Source organism: Rhincodon typus, chromosome 23 (assembly GCF_021869965.1).
Source record: "Rhincodon typus isolate 14 chromosome 23, sRhiTyp1.1, whole genome shotgun sequence".
In the NCBI taxonomy this organism is placed as follows: Eukaryota; Metazoa; Chordata; class Chondrichthyes; order Orectolobiformes; family Rhincodontidae; genus Rhincodon; species Rhincodon typus.
The window spans coordinates 41,393,143-41,410,234 of NC_063354.1; the positions used below are offsets into that span (position 1 = coordinate 41,393,143).

The window sequence follows — 17,092 nt, forward strand, 5'->3', positions numbered from 1 at the left end:
CCCCTTCCCCTCCCCCTTTTCTGATGAAGGGTCTAGGCCCGAAACGTCAGCCTCTCTGCTCCTATGATGCTGCTTGGCCTGCTGTGTTCATCCAGCCCTGCACCTTGTTGTCTTCAATCTTTCAACCCTACTTTGTTGTACCTATGTGTTCGATCAGAGCCACAACTTATTTTTCCTAATTACTGCCATTTCAGCCTGAATTACTACACCATGTAAGATTTCCTGTTTGGTACAAGGGATTCTCTAGAGTTAACACACACAATCCTGAATGTCTGGACTGAACTTGGACTCAAGCCTGCACCTACAGTCTGTGCCCCTGCATTACAGCTGTAGATTTCTTCTGTTCCAGAACATCTCTGTAGGTTCTGAAATGCTTTCTGCATTACTGTCTGAAGTATTATTCTGTGTTGTGTTGCCATGTATCATTGTTATTATTAACAATTAGATGTAACCTGTTAGTCTTGTAGTATCCTGGGTGACCAGCATGTTTTAGTTTCTGTATATTCTGTATATTCTATTATTTTGTATAATTTTATTTTCTTGAAGGCCTTCCATCTAATTTCTAATTTCTCTCTGTAGGCACCATTTAGAAATAATGATGATAACCACTGCTCACTCTGTTGTAGGATGACCTACCACTGGCAACATACTGCTGCTCACCATGTTATATCAGTGGGCTCTTTCAAGCCTGATGTGGTCTTGAGTAGATGAGGACAGCAGAAATGTTTCATAGATATCCCGCAACCCTCATCAACCATGGAACAACCAACAGGCGGACTCATTACTCACTGCATAAACGAATAGTCCCCATCTCTCTTTTGGTCTTTTCATATCTGATCTTCACTCTGTGACTGAGATAGTAGGAACTGCAGATGCTGGAGAATCTGAGATAACAAGGTGTAGAGCTGGATGAACACAGCAGACCAAGCAGCAGTTTTCTGAAGAAGGGTCTAGGCCCGAATCGTCAGCTTTCCTGCTCCTCTGATGCTGCTTGGCCTGCTGTGTTCATCCAGCTCTACACCTTGTTATCTCTCTTCACTCTGTGACTGTTGCTTTCTGACTCTCCTGCCATTGCAAACAAGTTTCCCCTGATTTACTCAATCAAAATCCTTCAGCATTTTGAATGGCTTTATTCACCTTTCTCCATGGATGTTTTCAGGTGCAGTGAGTAGAGACTGTGCTTCTGAGCTGGAAGGTTTTCACGTTTGAGCCCCACTCCAGGGTTTGATGGGCACAGAAGATACCTTCATAAATGTTTCCAAATGGGCAGAGTAAAGAATTTGCAAATCCTTCTCAGGATCTGTGTCAGGCAGTGAGAGTGAGATCAGCCATGAATGATGTGGAGTAGAAATATCAAGTTACAGCCTTTGGCAACTGCTTCCAGTAAAAACTAACTACAGAAGCAGATGTAAGCATGCCCCTTGTCATAAATACAAATCATAAAGTCCCTTCAGTGAGGAAGTAGGCCATTCGGCTCATCAAGTCCAAACCTACCCTCTGAAAGGCATCCCACCCAGACCCACCCCCCCACCCTATCCCTGAAACCCTGCACTTCCCATGCTAACCCACCTAGCCTGCACATCCCTGGACACTTTGGGGCAATTTAACATGGTCAATCCACCTAACCTGTATATCTTTGGACTGTCTTACTTATGCATAGTAGATGTGGGAAACTCTTAAATATCTTTCTGTTCCAAGGAGAACACTCCCTGTCTCTCCATGTAAATCACTCCATCCCTTTAAGAAAAAGAGGCACTTTTATTTTTCAACTTTGTAGAACGCTTTTCTGTTTTAAAATGTTTCTGGGCATTTGCAAACTACAATCTCATGTAGCCTTTACAGGGAAGATGCTGTCAGGGTAAGGCCAAGAACACGTGAGGGTTTCCTTGGAGACGATGGCTAGCAAATCCTTTAACCAGATGATGAGATGTGATTGCAATTGATTTCTGAAACCGACAATGTGAATGGCTCAGTTTCCCAACATTCTAGTTAGTTTACCTTTCAAAAAAAAAGCCTTGATGTTCTTGCCTAGAAATCTGCTTTGCGCTGTTTACCCTTTGTTTTACGCAGAGTTTGCATATTTTGAGGGACACTGAGACGGTGAAACCCTCCTAGATTGTTCTTACACGATGGAGCATGTGGTAGAATCATAAATGCTGGTGACCTGCTTCACATTCAAAACTGCTAAATTGCTCTACAAAATTGCACCCATAGCAACCAACTCATCAGTTAATGACATCACCATGGTTTCCAAAGAAACTCTAGAAAATCTATGGTAAGCTACTAACTGCAGACCCTAAAATGATTTTATTTAAACAACTGCTCAGCAGCTCAAACTGCATCATCAGAATCTTCAATAACAGCAAAAAGCCTGTTTTGTCCTTTAGCTTATTAAAGAAACATAGAATTTAGAAGCATGTGTAGGTCATTCAATCCTTTGAACCTGCTCTGCCATTCAATATGATCACGGCTGATCATCCAACTGTTCCAGCTTTCTCTCCAGAGCCTTTGATCCCTTTAGCCTTAAGACCTATATCTAACAAAACATTCAACGTTTTGGCCTCAGCTGCATTCTTTGGTAGAGAATTTCATAGGCTCGTCACTCTCTGGGTTCAGAACTTTCTTCTCAAGATCTCAAATTTATCTTCATTAGGTTCCTCCAATCCCTTTACTCTCCAGTGATCCACTGGGCTGTCTCCAGACTACATTAATACCACAGAAATGAAGATTATTCCCAAACAAGAGCTGTTAATTTTCAAACATCACAATGAGAGTAGACCATTGGACTGCTCAAACTTCTTTCATCACTTAATGTGACCATGGTTGAATTATATCTAACTTCACTAATCCAAATTGTTTCTGTAGTCCAACAAAATATTATCAGTTTCAGTTTCGGAGTTTATGATTGACACAGCCTTAACCACCTTTTGGAGGAGAGAGTTCCAGATTTTACTCCCTTTATGTGAAAACGTGTTTCTAGAATCAACCCTGAATAACCTAACTCTGACTTGATGGTTATTACTTGTCTTTATTCCAACTGGAGAAAATGATTTCTCTCCATTTACTCAACCAAATTCTTTAGTTCGTTAAAACACCGTATTTAGATCATCCACTAATTTTCTACACTCAAGGGGGTATGACCTTGTCCAATGTCATAATTTCACTGTCTAATAAAAACATGGGTATAAATAAATCTGATACCCAAAACTAATTAAATAACCCCAAGGATACATTCCCATTAATAGATTCTCGCCTGCTGCTCTTCATATAACACTAACCCCTTCCCAATCAGAGGAGCTAACCTGACGTCTTCAAGAGATTCCCATGGGATTTTTTACATTGATGCAAGAGGAGCAGACATGGCCAATTCATCTGAGAGACAATAGCTCTGACAGTGAAGCACTTCAGCGGCATTGCTCTTCTGACAATGCGGCACTCCCTCAGTACAATGCTCTCTGTAAACTGTGCTGCAGTAATGACCATGGACCCTGCACAGCCCAGCGCAATCTGCCCCTCTAATTTACTGCCCATGCAACACCTACTCAAATTGTCTTAAAGGGCCCCCATATTTCAACGGTCGGGCCAAGCGCAAAAACATTAGAGTGGGTTTTGCTTGGTATTGCTCTGAAGCTTCAACCTGGATTTTATGCTGAACATCTCTAGACGTGGGGCTTCAATCTGCAAACTCTAAGCCAGAAACGTGGAAGTTACCCCTGGACTGATGCTGACACACAAAGGTAGAGGAGGCCTAAGTTAATTCCTCACTGACGCTGTTGACCAGCACATCTTCCTCCCTGGCAGCTATGTGTGTGACATAACCCTTCATTCCGTTGAGGTTTCTACAGGGCCCGTTCTGCTTTTCACCAGGTTGCACTGAGCTGGGACCCTGGGGTCAGAGGTGGCGGGTTCGATTACCGGAGCGGCCGAAGGGTGCGCAAGAGACGGAGGACTCGCAGCATTCCGAGGATCTTTGTCCCGCTGTCGGAAACCAGGGAGACCAGAATATCAATGACAGAAATCGTCACCAGCAGCCCATCCAGGATGTTCCAGGAGCTCTTTAGATAGGTCTGCTGACCGAAGCAAAGGCCCATTGCGACCAACTGCAAAGGAGAGCAGGGAAGAGGTCACTACTGCTGGGCCATTACTACAGCAGTCCATACTTTACTTGACAATCAATCTGAGGGCACAGGGACCACATTGGCCTTAACAGCAAGGTCATATCTGAGGAATTTCGGGCAGCCTGTCCATAGGCTTATTGCAAGGCGGAAGCAGTAAGTATCATTGGGAAATAGTGGGATAATTCCTAACGGTCAATGAGGGTTTTGGCGAAAGGGCAAAAGGGGACAGCTCTGGCAATGGTCAGGGATGGGGAGAGGTTGGTTCAGTGATAGCAGTGATTTGATAGTCACAAAAATCCATCAGTTGATGGAAATCTGCTGTCTTTTCCTGGTCTTCCTCCAGATTGGGTGGATGACCATTCAATGGCCTAGCAAGTTAGCCACTGCAAGGGCAACTGGGGCGGTGGGGGTAACAAATGCTGGGTATATCAGTAACACCCACGTTCCATGAAAAAACAAATAGAAAACACAAAGTCCCACCATGCTGTGTCATTGTAACCAGGAATGAGAGATGAATGTGACCTAAACAATGATCCTCACAGCAGAATGAACACTTTTTTGTTATACGGCCAACTCACAGGTAGAACACCAAAAACAGAGCACTGAGCTATCAGCATCTCTTATCAAAGGAGATCAGAGGGAACGTTTTTCAGAGAAGGGAGTGTGAGAGAGATTCAATCGATACCTCACCCATGCTGTGATGAGTCACGGAGTTGGGGGTTGGCAAGTGCCTGGTGGTCACACCAGTCAGGGTAAGTGTTGGATAGTTTCTCATTCCCAATACAATGGGATCCTGATCAACACTGCCGGTGGGCCAAGGAATGGCAGATGGACTTTAATTTAGATAAATGTGAGGTGTTGCATTTTGGTAAGACAAACCAGGGCAGGACTTACACGGTCAATGGTAGGGCCCTCGGGAATGTTGTTGAACAGAAAGAACGTGGCATGCAGGTATGTAGTTCCTTGAAAATGGTGTCACAGGTGGACAGGGTGATGACGATGGCATTTGGCACGCATGCCTCCATCAGTCAGAACATTGAGTACAGGCATTGGGACATCATGTTATGGCTGTACAAGGCATACAGGATTGGTAAGGTCACATTTGTAGCACTGCATACAATTTTGGTTGCCCTGCTAGACGTAGGATGTTATTAAACTGGAAAGGGTGCAAAAAAGATTTACAAAGATGTTACTGAGACTTGAAGGTTTGAGTTATAAGAGCAGGCTGGATAGGCTGGGACTTTTTTCCTCTGGAACGTAGGAAGATGTGGGTTCATCATATAGAGATATTTAAAATCATGAGGGGCATAGATAAGATGAATAGCCAAAGTCTTTGCCCCAGGGTAGGGGATCCGAAACTAGAGGACATACGTTTAATGTGAGGGGGAAAGATTAAAAGGGACCCAAGGGGCAACTTTTTCACACAGAGGGTGGTGAGTATATGTAATGAGCTGCCAGAGGAAAGACATTTGGACAGGTACATGGATAAGAAAGGTTATGAGGGATATGGGCCAAATGCAGGCAGGGGAGACTAGTTCAGTTTAGGAAACTTGGTCGGAATGGACGTGTTGGGCCGAAGGGTCTGTTTCCAAGCTGTGTGACTCCACTGTTCCAACCCATTTTGGAGAACATTGACAGTGGGGATTCCTTCAGGCATTCTCCCAATCACCCTCTGGTGGCAATCTTTAACAAGTAAGACTTATTTTTACTAAGTGCACCTACGATAGCCCGTTGTCCAATGTCATCATTTTGTGGGTGAAATCACCAGCCCTCAATTGATCTAAATCCTCGTTGAGCTAGATTGGACAGCAGCGAGCAGATTATACAGTCAGGACTAGAGGGGTTCAGTTATCACATTAAAGGTGGCAAGTGTGTGACATTGTTCTGGCCGTTTCAAAATAAAAACATCTCATTCTGAGGTTTACCTTTACTGCCATCTCAGTCAAGAAGATCACTGTGAAAATATAGTTCGAAAATATCAAGAAGATTCGCTCCTTAAAGAGAACAAAAGTTTCAAGATTAGAATAAAGGCAACATCGTGCAGAATCTGAAATAACAAATAACGGGAAACACTCCATGGGTATGGCAGAATGTGCACTAGGAGAAACAGAGTCAGTAGCAAGTTTTAGGGGGCATGCATTCACTGCAATCCACCCCCACCCCTCCACTCCACCAATTAAAATGTTGGCTGGGAATTGCACCATGGGAAATCTGTAGCCATTGTGTGTTTGGTGGGGGTTTAGTTGACCAATGGTGAGGATTCCTCCCTCATCTGGGCTGGTTCCTCCTTATGGAAATGCCAGGTCAGTCTGGCTGGCTGGCGGCTCTATCATTCCAGTAGTGCTATGATGTGAGGGAGTGCCTGGATAAGGAGGTAATGGATCTGGATGTCAAGGTTAGTCTGGGATACCAGGTATGAAAGATTCTGTTTGAGAGGCTGGTGGATGAGGATTTAAGGGGAGGGGGTTTTGAATTTGAGGAGTTTGGGGGTGGTGTGCTTCTGATGGGAACAGGGAGCATCCAAAAGGAGCTTCCCACTAACCCCATCACCTCACCCCCTCCCCCCTCCCCCCCACAGCCAAACACACCTTTTAACCCGACACCAGCTCACATAGTGCTGCTAGTCTACGTCCTGAGCCGAGGCATGTCTTGTTGCGGTAAAATAGTGATGGGGTGGAATGAGGCACTCACTTGGCCTACAGAGGCCTCAATATGTGGTAATAGCTGACATTACCACTTGACACTTCAGATCCCAGAATGAAATCTGGCTTGACAGATCATATTTTAATGTAGCGGTCTTTATATAAAACACGGGCACCCCAGATTGCAGATTTTGTTTTAACAATGAAACTGAAGTTTATTATACAAAGGAAATGAGAAAAAAAACCAAGCAAACCATGCTACCTAAATATACCATATATAAAGATTTCATGACACATGATAAACACAATCCCACCTACTCCCAACACCATCAAAATCCACAGAAATTTCCCTTCCCTATCTAATAAAGTGATATTAGTTAGTTGCTTGTTTTACTTTTGGTCCTGAGAAATGTGAAGTCTTTTTCCTTGAAAACTCACACAACTGAGATCACAGACTTTCTCAACTTTAAATATCTAATCCAGTTTAACCAAACACTCCTGGTCTGGAAGTTTCACAAATTACATTCTTTCACTGAGATAATTTATTCCCCAATCCCTTTTTTCTAGGAGATACTACATTGGCATCCGGATTCAGTTAGTTTTCCTTTGAACTGCGCATAAGCTTTCCAATTTCTGGATTTTTTAAAGCTAAAATCAATCTTTGATTATTCTAAGTCCAAAAGTAAACTAATCTCTTTTTTTCTTTCCTGTCCTAAAGCCTCACAAAAGAAAAACTTTCATTAACACTCCAGAAGGCACATGCTGCATTAAAATCATGGTTCCTAAAAGACTTGCCTCGTTAATTATTAACTTTTTCAGAAAAAAAGACTGATGCCCATATGCCACCAGTTTAAAACCCAAACTCTCAAGAAAAAATGTTAATAGATATAAATCACGCACGTTTCATCACATACCCAAGGGTGAGGGGGCCACACAACATCTCTACCACACTCCTTTAGGTGGCAAGAAACAGAAATACAGAAACTAGGTGCAGGAGTAGGCCATTCAGCCCTCTGAGCCTGCACCACCATTCAATATGATCATGGCTGATCATGCAATCTCAGTATCCCATTTCCACTTTCTCTTCATATCCCTTGATCCCTTCAGCTGCAAAGGCCATGTCCAGCTCCCTCTTGAATATATCGAATGAATATATCGAATATATTGGCCCCAACAGCTTTCTGTGTTAGAGAATTCCAAGGGTTCACAATTCTCTGAAATTCTTCCTCATCTCAGTTCGCAATGGCTTATTGCTTATCCTTAGACTGTAACCCCTAGTTCTGGAAGACTGTTGGCAGACTGGCCAGGTGCTGCGTCTTAAGAACTCCCAACTTCAAACTCATTGTCAAAGAGACATAAAATCCAGTACCATCTTTCAGTCTATTGAGCCTTTACCACAAAGGGAAAACTGCAGGGGTAACAGTTTTTCAGAGCAAGAGAGGGGCAGAGTGAAGGAAAGAGCAATGGGGAAGCTTTGAGATAAGGTAGGTAGCAGGAGTGATTTGATAATGAAAGTAATATGGCAATGAGACAAGTAGCAGAGGGCGGAGGAGCTGTTCATTGTGACAGCAGAATTATTACATATACCTGCTGCACAGGAAAATGGGAGGAGTGGTTTTGATGTAAAATTGTTGAAGCTGGTGTTGAATCCACTTTTTGCAGTCTTTCATCATCATCTCTCTTGGCATTTAATCACTCCTGCCTTCCACCCTATCACAGGCCCTCTCTTATGTTCATTCCCTCTTGATGTGGTAATACTGCAATTAAGAGTAGCCACCTCCCTGGTCTAACTTGAAGAGTCTTGTTTGATAAATAATAGAAAGTTGATTGAATTTTACTTTTTCTTTTTTTTTTCTTTACTTCTTTATTCTTCTGCCTTCATATTCTATGTTTTGGTTTCTTTTTCTGTGTCTTAAGATGGTACTGGCGAGTGCTGTCACTGTACCACACTTTTCACTGTATTTTGTAACAAAGTACATGTGACAATAAATAAATCAGATCAAATCAAATCAAACCATTGCTGCAACAATTTACAGATTACATGATGACAGAGACAGTTAGGAGCATACTAGCCTCAGGTTTGTCTCCTACAAGCCCTTTCATTGCTCTGCCCATGTGGCTGTGCTATCATCATAGTGATAATAGTGATCATTGCCATCTTTAATAGGTCACTGTGCACCCGGACACGCACTGTGAGTCTGGAGGTGCCCTGCATGGACTCTGATATTTACAGACAAGGGGAGACGAGGGGAGCTGGATCTCCTGCTGGACAGGGTGATACAGAGGCAAGATTTCCCCTTTCCCCAGGACCAGCAGCGGAGACAACAACACCAGACCACGTCCAGCCTACTCCGAGGTAGCTACCCGGGTCATTGCAGTCTCAACCATCTGGAGGAACACCCAACAATTCAGGAAAAAGGTCAGTACGCTTCTCCACTCCACCAGCATTAGTGCCATCTTCTCTCCGATACCTCGCACTCAGTCTCTGCTACTGTACCCAGCTCCCAGCAAGGCTCATACTCTACCACTCTAACTATTGCATGTAACATCTTCCCTTAGTCGCTCTCACCCACCCAACGGCTGACATTACTAATCTTGCATGCCCTCTCCACTGCCTACTCACACACTCAGGACACCTCTCCACCAGTTCACAGTACCAGCTGTGCCATCCACTTTCATTTCCCTTAATGTTGGCATTCATTTCAAGGGGCCTAGAATAAAAGAGCAGAGATATACCATTAAGGCTGCATAAGGCTCTGGTCAGACTGCATTTGGAATATTGTGGGCAGTTTTGGGCCCTGTATGTAAGGGATTTCTAAAGAAGGATGTGCTGGGGTTGGAGAGGGCCCAGAGGAGCTCTACAAGAATGATTCCAGGGATGATGGGCTTGTCACATGTGGAGCGGTTGAGGACTCTGGTCTGGTACCCGATGGAGTTTAGAAGGTCAAGGGGGGATCTCACTGAAACTTACAGAATACTGAGAGACCTGGCTTGAGTGGACATGGAAAAGATGTTTCCATAGTAGGAGAGATGAGCACCTGGAGGCACAGCCTCTGAGTGAAGGGATGACCCTTTAGAACTGAGATGAGAAGGAATTTCTTTAGCCAGAGGGTGACTAATCTGTGAAACTCATTGCCATGGAGGGCTGTGAAGACCAAGTCATTGAGTGTCTTTAAGACAGAGATAGGTAAGTTTTTGATTAGTAAGGAAATCAAGGGTTATAGGGAGAAGGCATGAGAATGGTGCTCTGAAACAGTTCAACCATGATCGAGTAGACTCGATGGGCTGAATGGCCTAATTCTGTTCCTATATCTATTGTCTTTATAGTAAAACCTGCCTCTCTCTCATTCCAGGAGGAAAACAGGATAGGAGGAATCGAAGATAGTAGGAACTGCAGATGCTGGAAAATCTGAGATAACAAGGTGTAGAGCTGGATGAACACAGCAGGCCAAGCAGCATCATAGGAGCAGGAAGGCTAATCAAGATGGGTCGTAGGCTGCCCAAAATTCGGTTCCTCACTCTTCGTGTAGATAACATCTTGACCACCCTGAGGCACTGATTGACAGTGCCCAATGCCCTGGACTGGTATTAGAGGTTGCCCTTGACTTACTGTCCAGGGACTCCCAATCAAAGGCTATACCCTTGATCTGTCTGAGGCCGGCTCATAACCATGACTAGCTTCCTATCTTTGTGTCTGTGCTAAATGGCATGGTAATGCAGAAATAATATGAGCCTCATATCTTTGGCTGGGGGGGCAAAGCTCAAAAGATTAAGGCAAAGCCACATAAGGCAGGGATGTTGTAAGAATCTAAGTAGGCTCAGAGTGAGTGAGCCCTCTTACAGCAAGTGGAGAGCCCAGAGATGTAGCTTGGTTCAACCAATGAGCTGGATGTGTGTCTCTGAGCAAATGGTGTCCTTGCTGCAGCATTACAATAAGTTGACAATGTGGCCTCAGGTGTATCAGTGAAGTGGATCAGAGATGTGGCATGAGGGTTCATTGAGGCTGGCACAAGTAGGGTGTCAATGTCCATGGATGTGGGGGGTGTGTGGCCATGCCCTGAGATGTTGGTGCCCGGTGGTCCAGTATGGAGATCCTTTGGATCAAGAGGTGAGCTAAAGTCTTCAGGTACCTGCTCTGGTTTCCAAATTCACGACGTTTAGCTAGTTTGAAGCATTTGGTCAGATTGGAAGCTAAATATTAATGACATGAGTTGTGTGGTTAATAAGGAGTTTAATGAGCTGAAAAACCCCTTAATCAGCAATGCCTCACTCCCTAGCAAGAAAATCACCTTGCCACTCGGCAAATGCATAAAAGATGCAACAAAGCTGAGACAGGTTACCGGATTGCCCACAATTCTTAGCAAATCTCGCCATGACATGTCGTTCAGGCCCAAGGAAATGACCACCTAGTCATCTCTGTGCATGTCCTTCATTGAGGCCTAAAAATCCGTACCCAATCCTACTCTTGGGGAACATGCAAATTGGAAAAGAATGATCCCAACCCGAATGTTCTGAAGCAAACTGAAAATATGTATCATTAAAAGAATAGATAGATTATATATGGCTGATGGTAACTTTGAGAGGGAATGACCAGTTTCTGATGATTTGAAGTTTGTCGTTGGGAGGGCAAGGGGCTTATACAGTAAGACTTGATCTATGTGATCTTGTTGGGGCGCAAGCAGAAGGAAGGTGACAGGAATTTTCCAGAGAACCTTTCCTTTTAGTTGAGCCTTGGCAGTGTTCCTCTGTTTATCTAATGCCTTCTCTCTAGAAATGACTGGACAGGGAGGACTGGGGAGAGGAGTGGGTCTTGCTTTATCATGCTACAAAGCTTGGCTTGGAGAGCTAGACAGTCTTTCCTCACTGTCAATGATGCACGTTAATAAAAATAACAGGACTCAAGAGTTCACCACAACTTCTAAAAGGCAACCAGCTACTATTTCAAAAATGTGCAACTACCCACAATACGATATTCATTTGTGCTTACCCATTTAAAGTAATCAGGTTTGCAACAAAATAGCAGAAGAATGCTTCTGAATGCACATGTAAGATTCTGCAGGCTGATATTGTAAGCTGAAATTTCTAGTTTATGATTCTGACTATTAATGCAAGCACAAACTGATACTTTCCTTCAGTCTTCATTCAGAGGAGAGTTTTGCAGTGAGTTTCCTAGCTCCAAATTTTCACAGCCAGGAGCTCATTTCAGCAACTCATATTAGTTAGTAACCAGTCACGTGTAGACCTGCTTGTTTTACAGTGTTCCCAAATCCTGCCCCTGATGACTGAATTATCACCACCGTGACAAGGAAAATAGCTCCTGTGACTGGCTGTCAGTTTAATAACAATGGTGTACAGCAAAATGCTTAGATTGCAAATCCAGGACTTGAAGGCTTCCCCATCACTTGCCAACATTACTTATTTAAAGTTCAGCTTCCCCTGCTGATTACTGTCGTCTTCCTGCCACTGAAGCAGTTTTTGAAGAAAAGGTTTCTCTTCCAGCTGACTCAGTAAGCAGTTCTCTCATGAAGGAAGCCAGAAATATAATGTAGAAGAACAGCTTAGGGAAGCTTTAAAAGAGGGCAGAAACTGGTTGGACTAAATGAAGCATGTTGATCCTTCAGAATACACGATAGGTAAATTGAAATTAAACTTATGCGGCATATTTCATGTTAATAGTTTGGATTAATTTCAACACCATCCAGGGCAAATCTTGCTCCGATTCTCTTAGTTCATGCACTTACTCATGAGACCAGTGCCCTGTTCAAAACCACCCCCTGCAAGTTCCCCTCCAAGCCACTGACCATCCTGACTTGAAAATATATCGCTGCTTCTTCACTGTCACTGGGTCAAAATCCTGGAATTCCCTCCCTAAGGGCATTGTGAGTCAACTTACAGCAAGTGGACTGCATGGTTCAAGAAGGCAGCTCATCACCACCTTCTCACCGGCAACTAGGGATGGGCAAGAACTGCTGGCCAGCCAGGGATGCCTACATTCCCTGAATGAATAAGAAAACAGGCTGACTTTCTAACTCCACCTCAGATCTGTCAGTGAATGTATGACGTTCACCAGCTTCAGCGAACTGGTCTCCTCATCCCCCATAACATGGCATTAATGTTTGAAACCCTGAACCACATTTGAATCAATTCCACATGTGACTTTGCAACTTTTCCAGCACTGAGCTTACAACTGACTCACAACAGCTCCATCAACTCCACCCTGTACATCCCAGTACCCTCCACTTCCCAATTCATATCATGTGTGTATTTTCTTTTTGAAGTGGGCGCTGGTTTTACCTTGTCACTTTGCGACTTCTTCTTGTAATTTCACCTGGACACTGACGTTGTCAGTGACGTTGTCAATGACCTCCATCAGCCCTCACTCATTGTAACCGGGAAATGACAGGAGGTGAGCCTGGAACTGGTTTCACTCCTGTGGGATACCCTGCCAGGGTATGGATTAGAGAATTGATTGCTTGGGTTTGTGCATTGGCAGCAGCTCTTGCCCAATGCAATGCTTCAACAATAACAGCTTGCATCTGTGGTACGTATTCAAAGTCAGACAATGTCCCAGATGTCAGCTGTGGCTCAGTGGGAAACACTATGGCCTTTTTAGTCAGAACCTCAGGGGCTCACACCCTCAGTAAGGACACAGGAACATAGAACGGTTTTCTTATGCATTCATCTTGCCTATCCCTAATTGTCCAGAGGGCAGTTCAGAATAAGCCACATTGCTGTAGGTCTGGAGTCACATGTAGGCTAGACATTGTGAGCATGGCAGATTTCCTTCCCCAAAAGACAAAACTAGATGAATTTTTCCTGACATTTGATAATGGTCATAATTAGACACGTAGATTCCCAGAGTACAGGAAGAGACCATTCAGCCCATTGGGTTTGCGCTGGCCAGCTAAAGAGCATCCCACCCAGACCCACCCCCCGACTCTTTCCCTGCAACCCTGCATTTCCCATGGCTAATCCATCTAGCCTGCACATCCCTGGACACTATGGGTCAATTTAGCATGGCCAGTCCACCCAACCTGCACATCTTTGGGCTGTGGGAGGAAACTGGAGCACCCGGAGGAAACTCGCACAGACACGAGGCGAATGTGCAAACTTTACATAGACAGTCCCCCAAGGCTGGAATCAAACGCGGGTCCCTGGCGGTGTGAGGCAGCAGTACTAACCATTGTGCCACCGTGCAATCCTAATTCAAGATATTTATTAAATTTAAATTCTACCATAGCAGGATTTGAACTCAGGTGCCCAGAATATTAGCTTGGTCTCTGGATTAATAGCCTAGTAATCACCATCACTGTCCTTCGATCAAGGCTGTTAGGCCAGGGAAGTACTATGGGAGTGCTGTATGTCAGACGCAACAAAGCTGCATTGATTGGTATGTCCACACCATTCCCAGCACTGACTTCTGGTTTTCGGAGCCACTACTGCACATGGACACTGGAGGTCTTTGCAGAGGCTGGAAGAGTAATTAAAGGTAATGTTACTGATGGAAGTATGACTTTTCAGGTTAACCTGAGGTTCCAACCACCTGCTTGAATGGATGTCAAAGATCCTGTGACACAATTTCAAAGAAGAGCACAGGATTTAGAAAGGTTTACAGCACAGACGGAGGCCACTGAATTGTCATCTCTGGGCCAATATTTATTCCTCTTCTGTAATAAACCCTCAGGTTATTTCAAATTTTTACCTGTGGTGTGTAAACTTGCTGGTGTATCCCTTCCATTTAAGGCTGTGAGCACTCTTCAAAATTGCCATGGATGCTGTGAGGTAGTGAAAGGGGCTTTATAAATGTAACACCTTCCTTTTGTTAGTGCAACCAGATGAAAATTGGCCTTCAGAGTAGGAGAGAGAGAGAGAGAACTGAAAAGAAGCAGATTGGGGATTTGGGGAGAATAAAGACATGCAACCAAATCCTCCTGAATTTCTAAATCTAAGGCCCTCATCGTTTAATAGAAGGAAGAGTTTGATGACCAGTTTCATCGAAGCTTTGCTTGCACGAGAGAACCTTCAGCTGTAAGCAATTACGACTTGGCTTCCTAATCCAGTGTGTTATGTTTGAGCATGACAGATTTTAAAAGTCTGGCAATCTATCAGAGGCTTGCGTGCAGACCATGGAGAATTCCCTTCGAAATACCAAGGGAAGTATTAGAGGAATTTCTAGGGAAATGCTGCTGTCGAACTGTAAACTGGCAGGCAGTCAATGACTCCCAAGGCCAGTCATTTTCCTTTAGCCTGTCTACATGTTCCACATTAAGGCTTATTAGAGAGGATAGCAAACTGAATCATAGGGCGTGGACTACAACCCTCATTTCATCAAGGTCACTCGAAGGGGTTCCCGATGGACTGGTATAACACTGGGCCAAATCATCCATAATTCATTGAACAGACTGCTGCTCGGAATTAGCCTTCAAAGTTTGAAACCGCTGTAATTCTAAAGGAAGTCCACTTATATGTCCACTTAGAAAGAGAATAAGGCCAAGCAGCCCATTAAACTTCCTGTCTTCCCAATCTGCAAGTAATGTCATAAAGTGGCACTATGACCTCTGTCATAAAGTTACCATCCTTGCTACAGATATTTTCTAATCAACTGTTTAGAAATGTAACTGCACATCTCTGGGGTAGAGGGGCTTTAATTTGGGTCTCCTGGCTCAGAGGTAAGAACAGTACCTCAGTGCCGCAAGGACGTTTTAAGCACTAGATTATATGTATTTTCTTAATCTCTCAGACATATTAGCGTCTCCTGAATGTTCAGTACTTCTTTGATTCTTTTCAAAGGTATAACTTCTTTCTGTGACTGTTCCAGTCCACATCTTTTTGAATGGAAACTGCTATGGTTATGATTAAAGCCTCTGAATTCAATTTGTTTGAGGATATTGGATGACATGGACTGTCATAATTTTTTTTGATTAATTCAAATCAAACATTTCAGCAAATCACTTCTGGCTCAAACTAGAAATCAAGAGGGACAATCAAAGTGTTGAGGTCAAGTTGTAGAAAAGTATTTTAAATCCAATTCATCATCTGTTGCCCTTTGGTTAAATCTGCAATACATTACTACCAGTTCTGTTCAACAGTTATCTTTACAACATGGTGCAACTAAGTTGACAGGCATTTGGTACCCTTCTCTTTATTGGTCAGTGCATTGAGTATAGGAGTTCGAAGGTCATATTGCAGCTGTACAGAACACTGGTTAGGCCACTTCTGGAATACTGCATTCAATTCTGGTCTCCCTGCTATAGGAAGGATGTTGTTAAACTGGAAAGGCTTTTAGAAAGGACTTACAAGTAGATTGCCAGGGCTGGAGGGTTTGAGCTATAGGGAGAGGCTGCATAGACTGCGACTTTTTTTTTCCCTGATGTGTCAGAGGCTGAGAGGTAACCTTATAGAGAATTTATAAAATCATGAGCAGCAATGGATAGGATGAAAAGCCAATGTCTTTTTTTCCCAGGGTTCGGGAGTCCAAAACTAGAGGGCATAGGTTTAAGATGAGAGGGGATGACTTAAAAGGGACATGAGGGGGAACGTTTTCATGCAGAGGGTGGTGCGTCTATGGAACGAGCTGCCAGAGGAGGTGGTGGAGGCTGGTACAATTACAACATTTAAAAGGCATCTGGATGGATAGATATATGAATAGGAAGGGTTTAGAAGGATATGGGCCAAATGTAGGCAAATGAGACTACATTAATTTAGGGTATTTGGTTGACATGAATGAGTTGGACTGAAGGGTCTGTTTCTGTGCTATCCATCTCCATGACTGTATGACTTGAAGTTAAGGCTAGTGCAAGGGTGTTCCTTGTAAAATGTAGTAGGTAATCTGTATAGATATTAATGCTCTATTGAACCCCAATCACACTGGTAGTACTATGAATTGCCCATTTCCCAGGGAACAGGAGCAATCATTGAGGCAATGCATAATGGCACAGCTATCAAGACAGAGTTTCAAGGTCAGATCACTATAAGGGAAAAATTGTAATCCCTTGTGAAGTTCAATGTGATTTAATGACCCGTTATGTCATTAATATCTGGGGGGAGACTGAGGCACTCATGGGACTGGTCTTGATCACATTTGCTACTTGGTGTGCACTGTGCAGTGTCCAACCATAGTTTATCACCCAAATTTACCTCATGTTAATTCTGGTTTGAGAAATATGTTTAAACATAAAGTAGATTCTGAAATAACTCCACAGAGACTGGTATCCTGTCACCAAGCCACCATTTGTTTACACAAGAACAGTTCTTCACTTTAGTACTGCCTCATTCAGAGTCAGGTACCAGAGTGTGTGTCAGCATCTCTGACACTCCCCTTTTTTTTTAATG

At 43.6% G+C, this 17,092-nt stretch overlaps 1 protein-coding gene across 1 annotated transcript in view; it reads right to left on the minus strand.

The window, feature by feature from the left end:
• The window catches only part of LOC109919653 (voltage-dependent T-type calcium channel subunit alpha-1G-like), a 288,516-nt gene that overhangs the window by 101,753 nt on the left and 169,671 nt on the right, over positions 1 to 17,092 (minus strand). The window contains exons 18-19 of the mRNA XM_048610895.1: positions 6,044 to 6,112; positions 3,916 to 4,100 (exon numbers count right to left, since the gene is read on the minus strand). Of these exons, the coding sequence (XP_048466852.1) occupies positions 3,916 to 4,100; positions 6,044 to 6,112 (254 nt within the window). The remainder of the gene's footprint in view (positions 1 to 3,915; positions 4,101 to 6,043; positions 6,113 to 17,092) is intronic.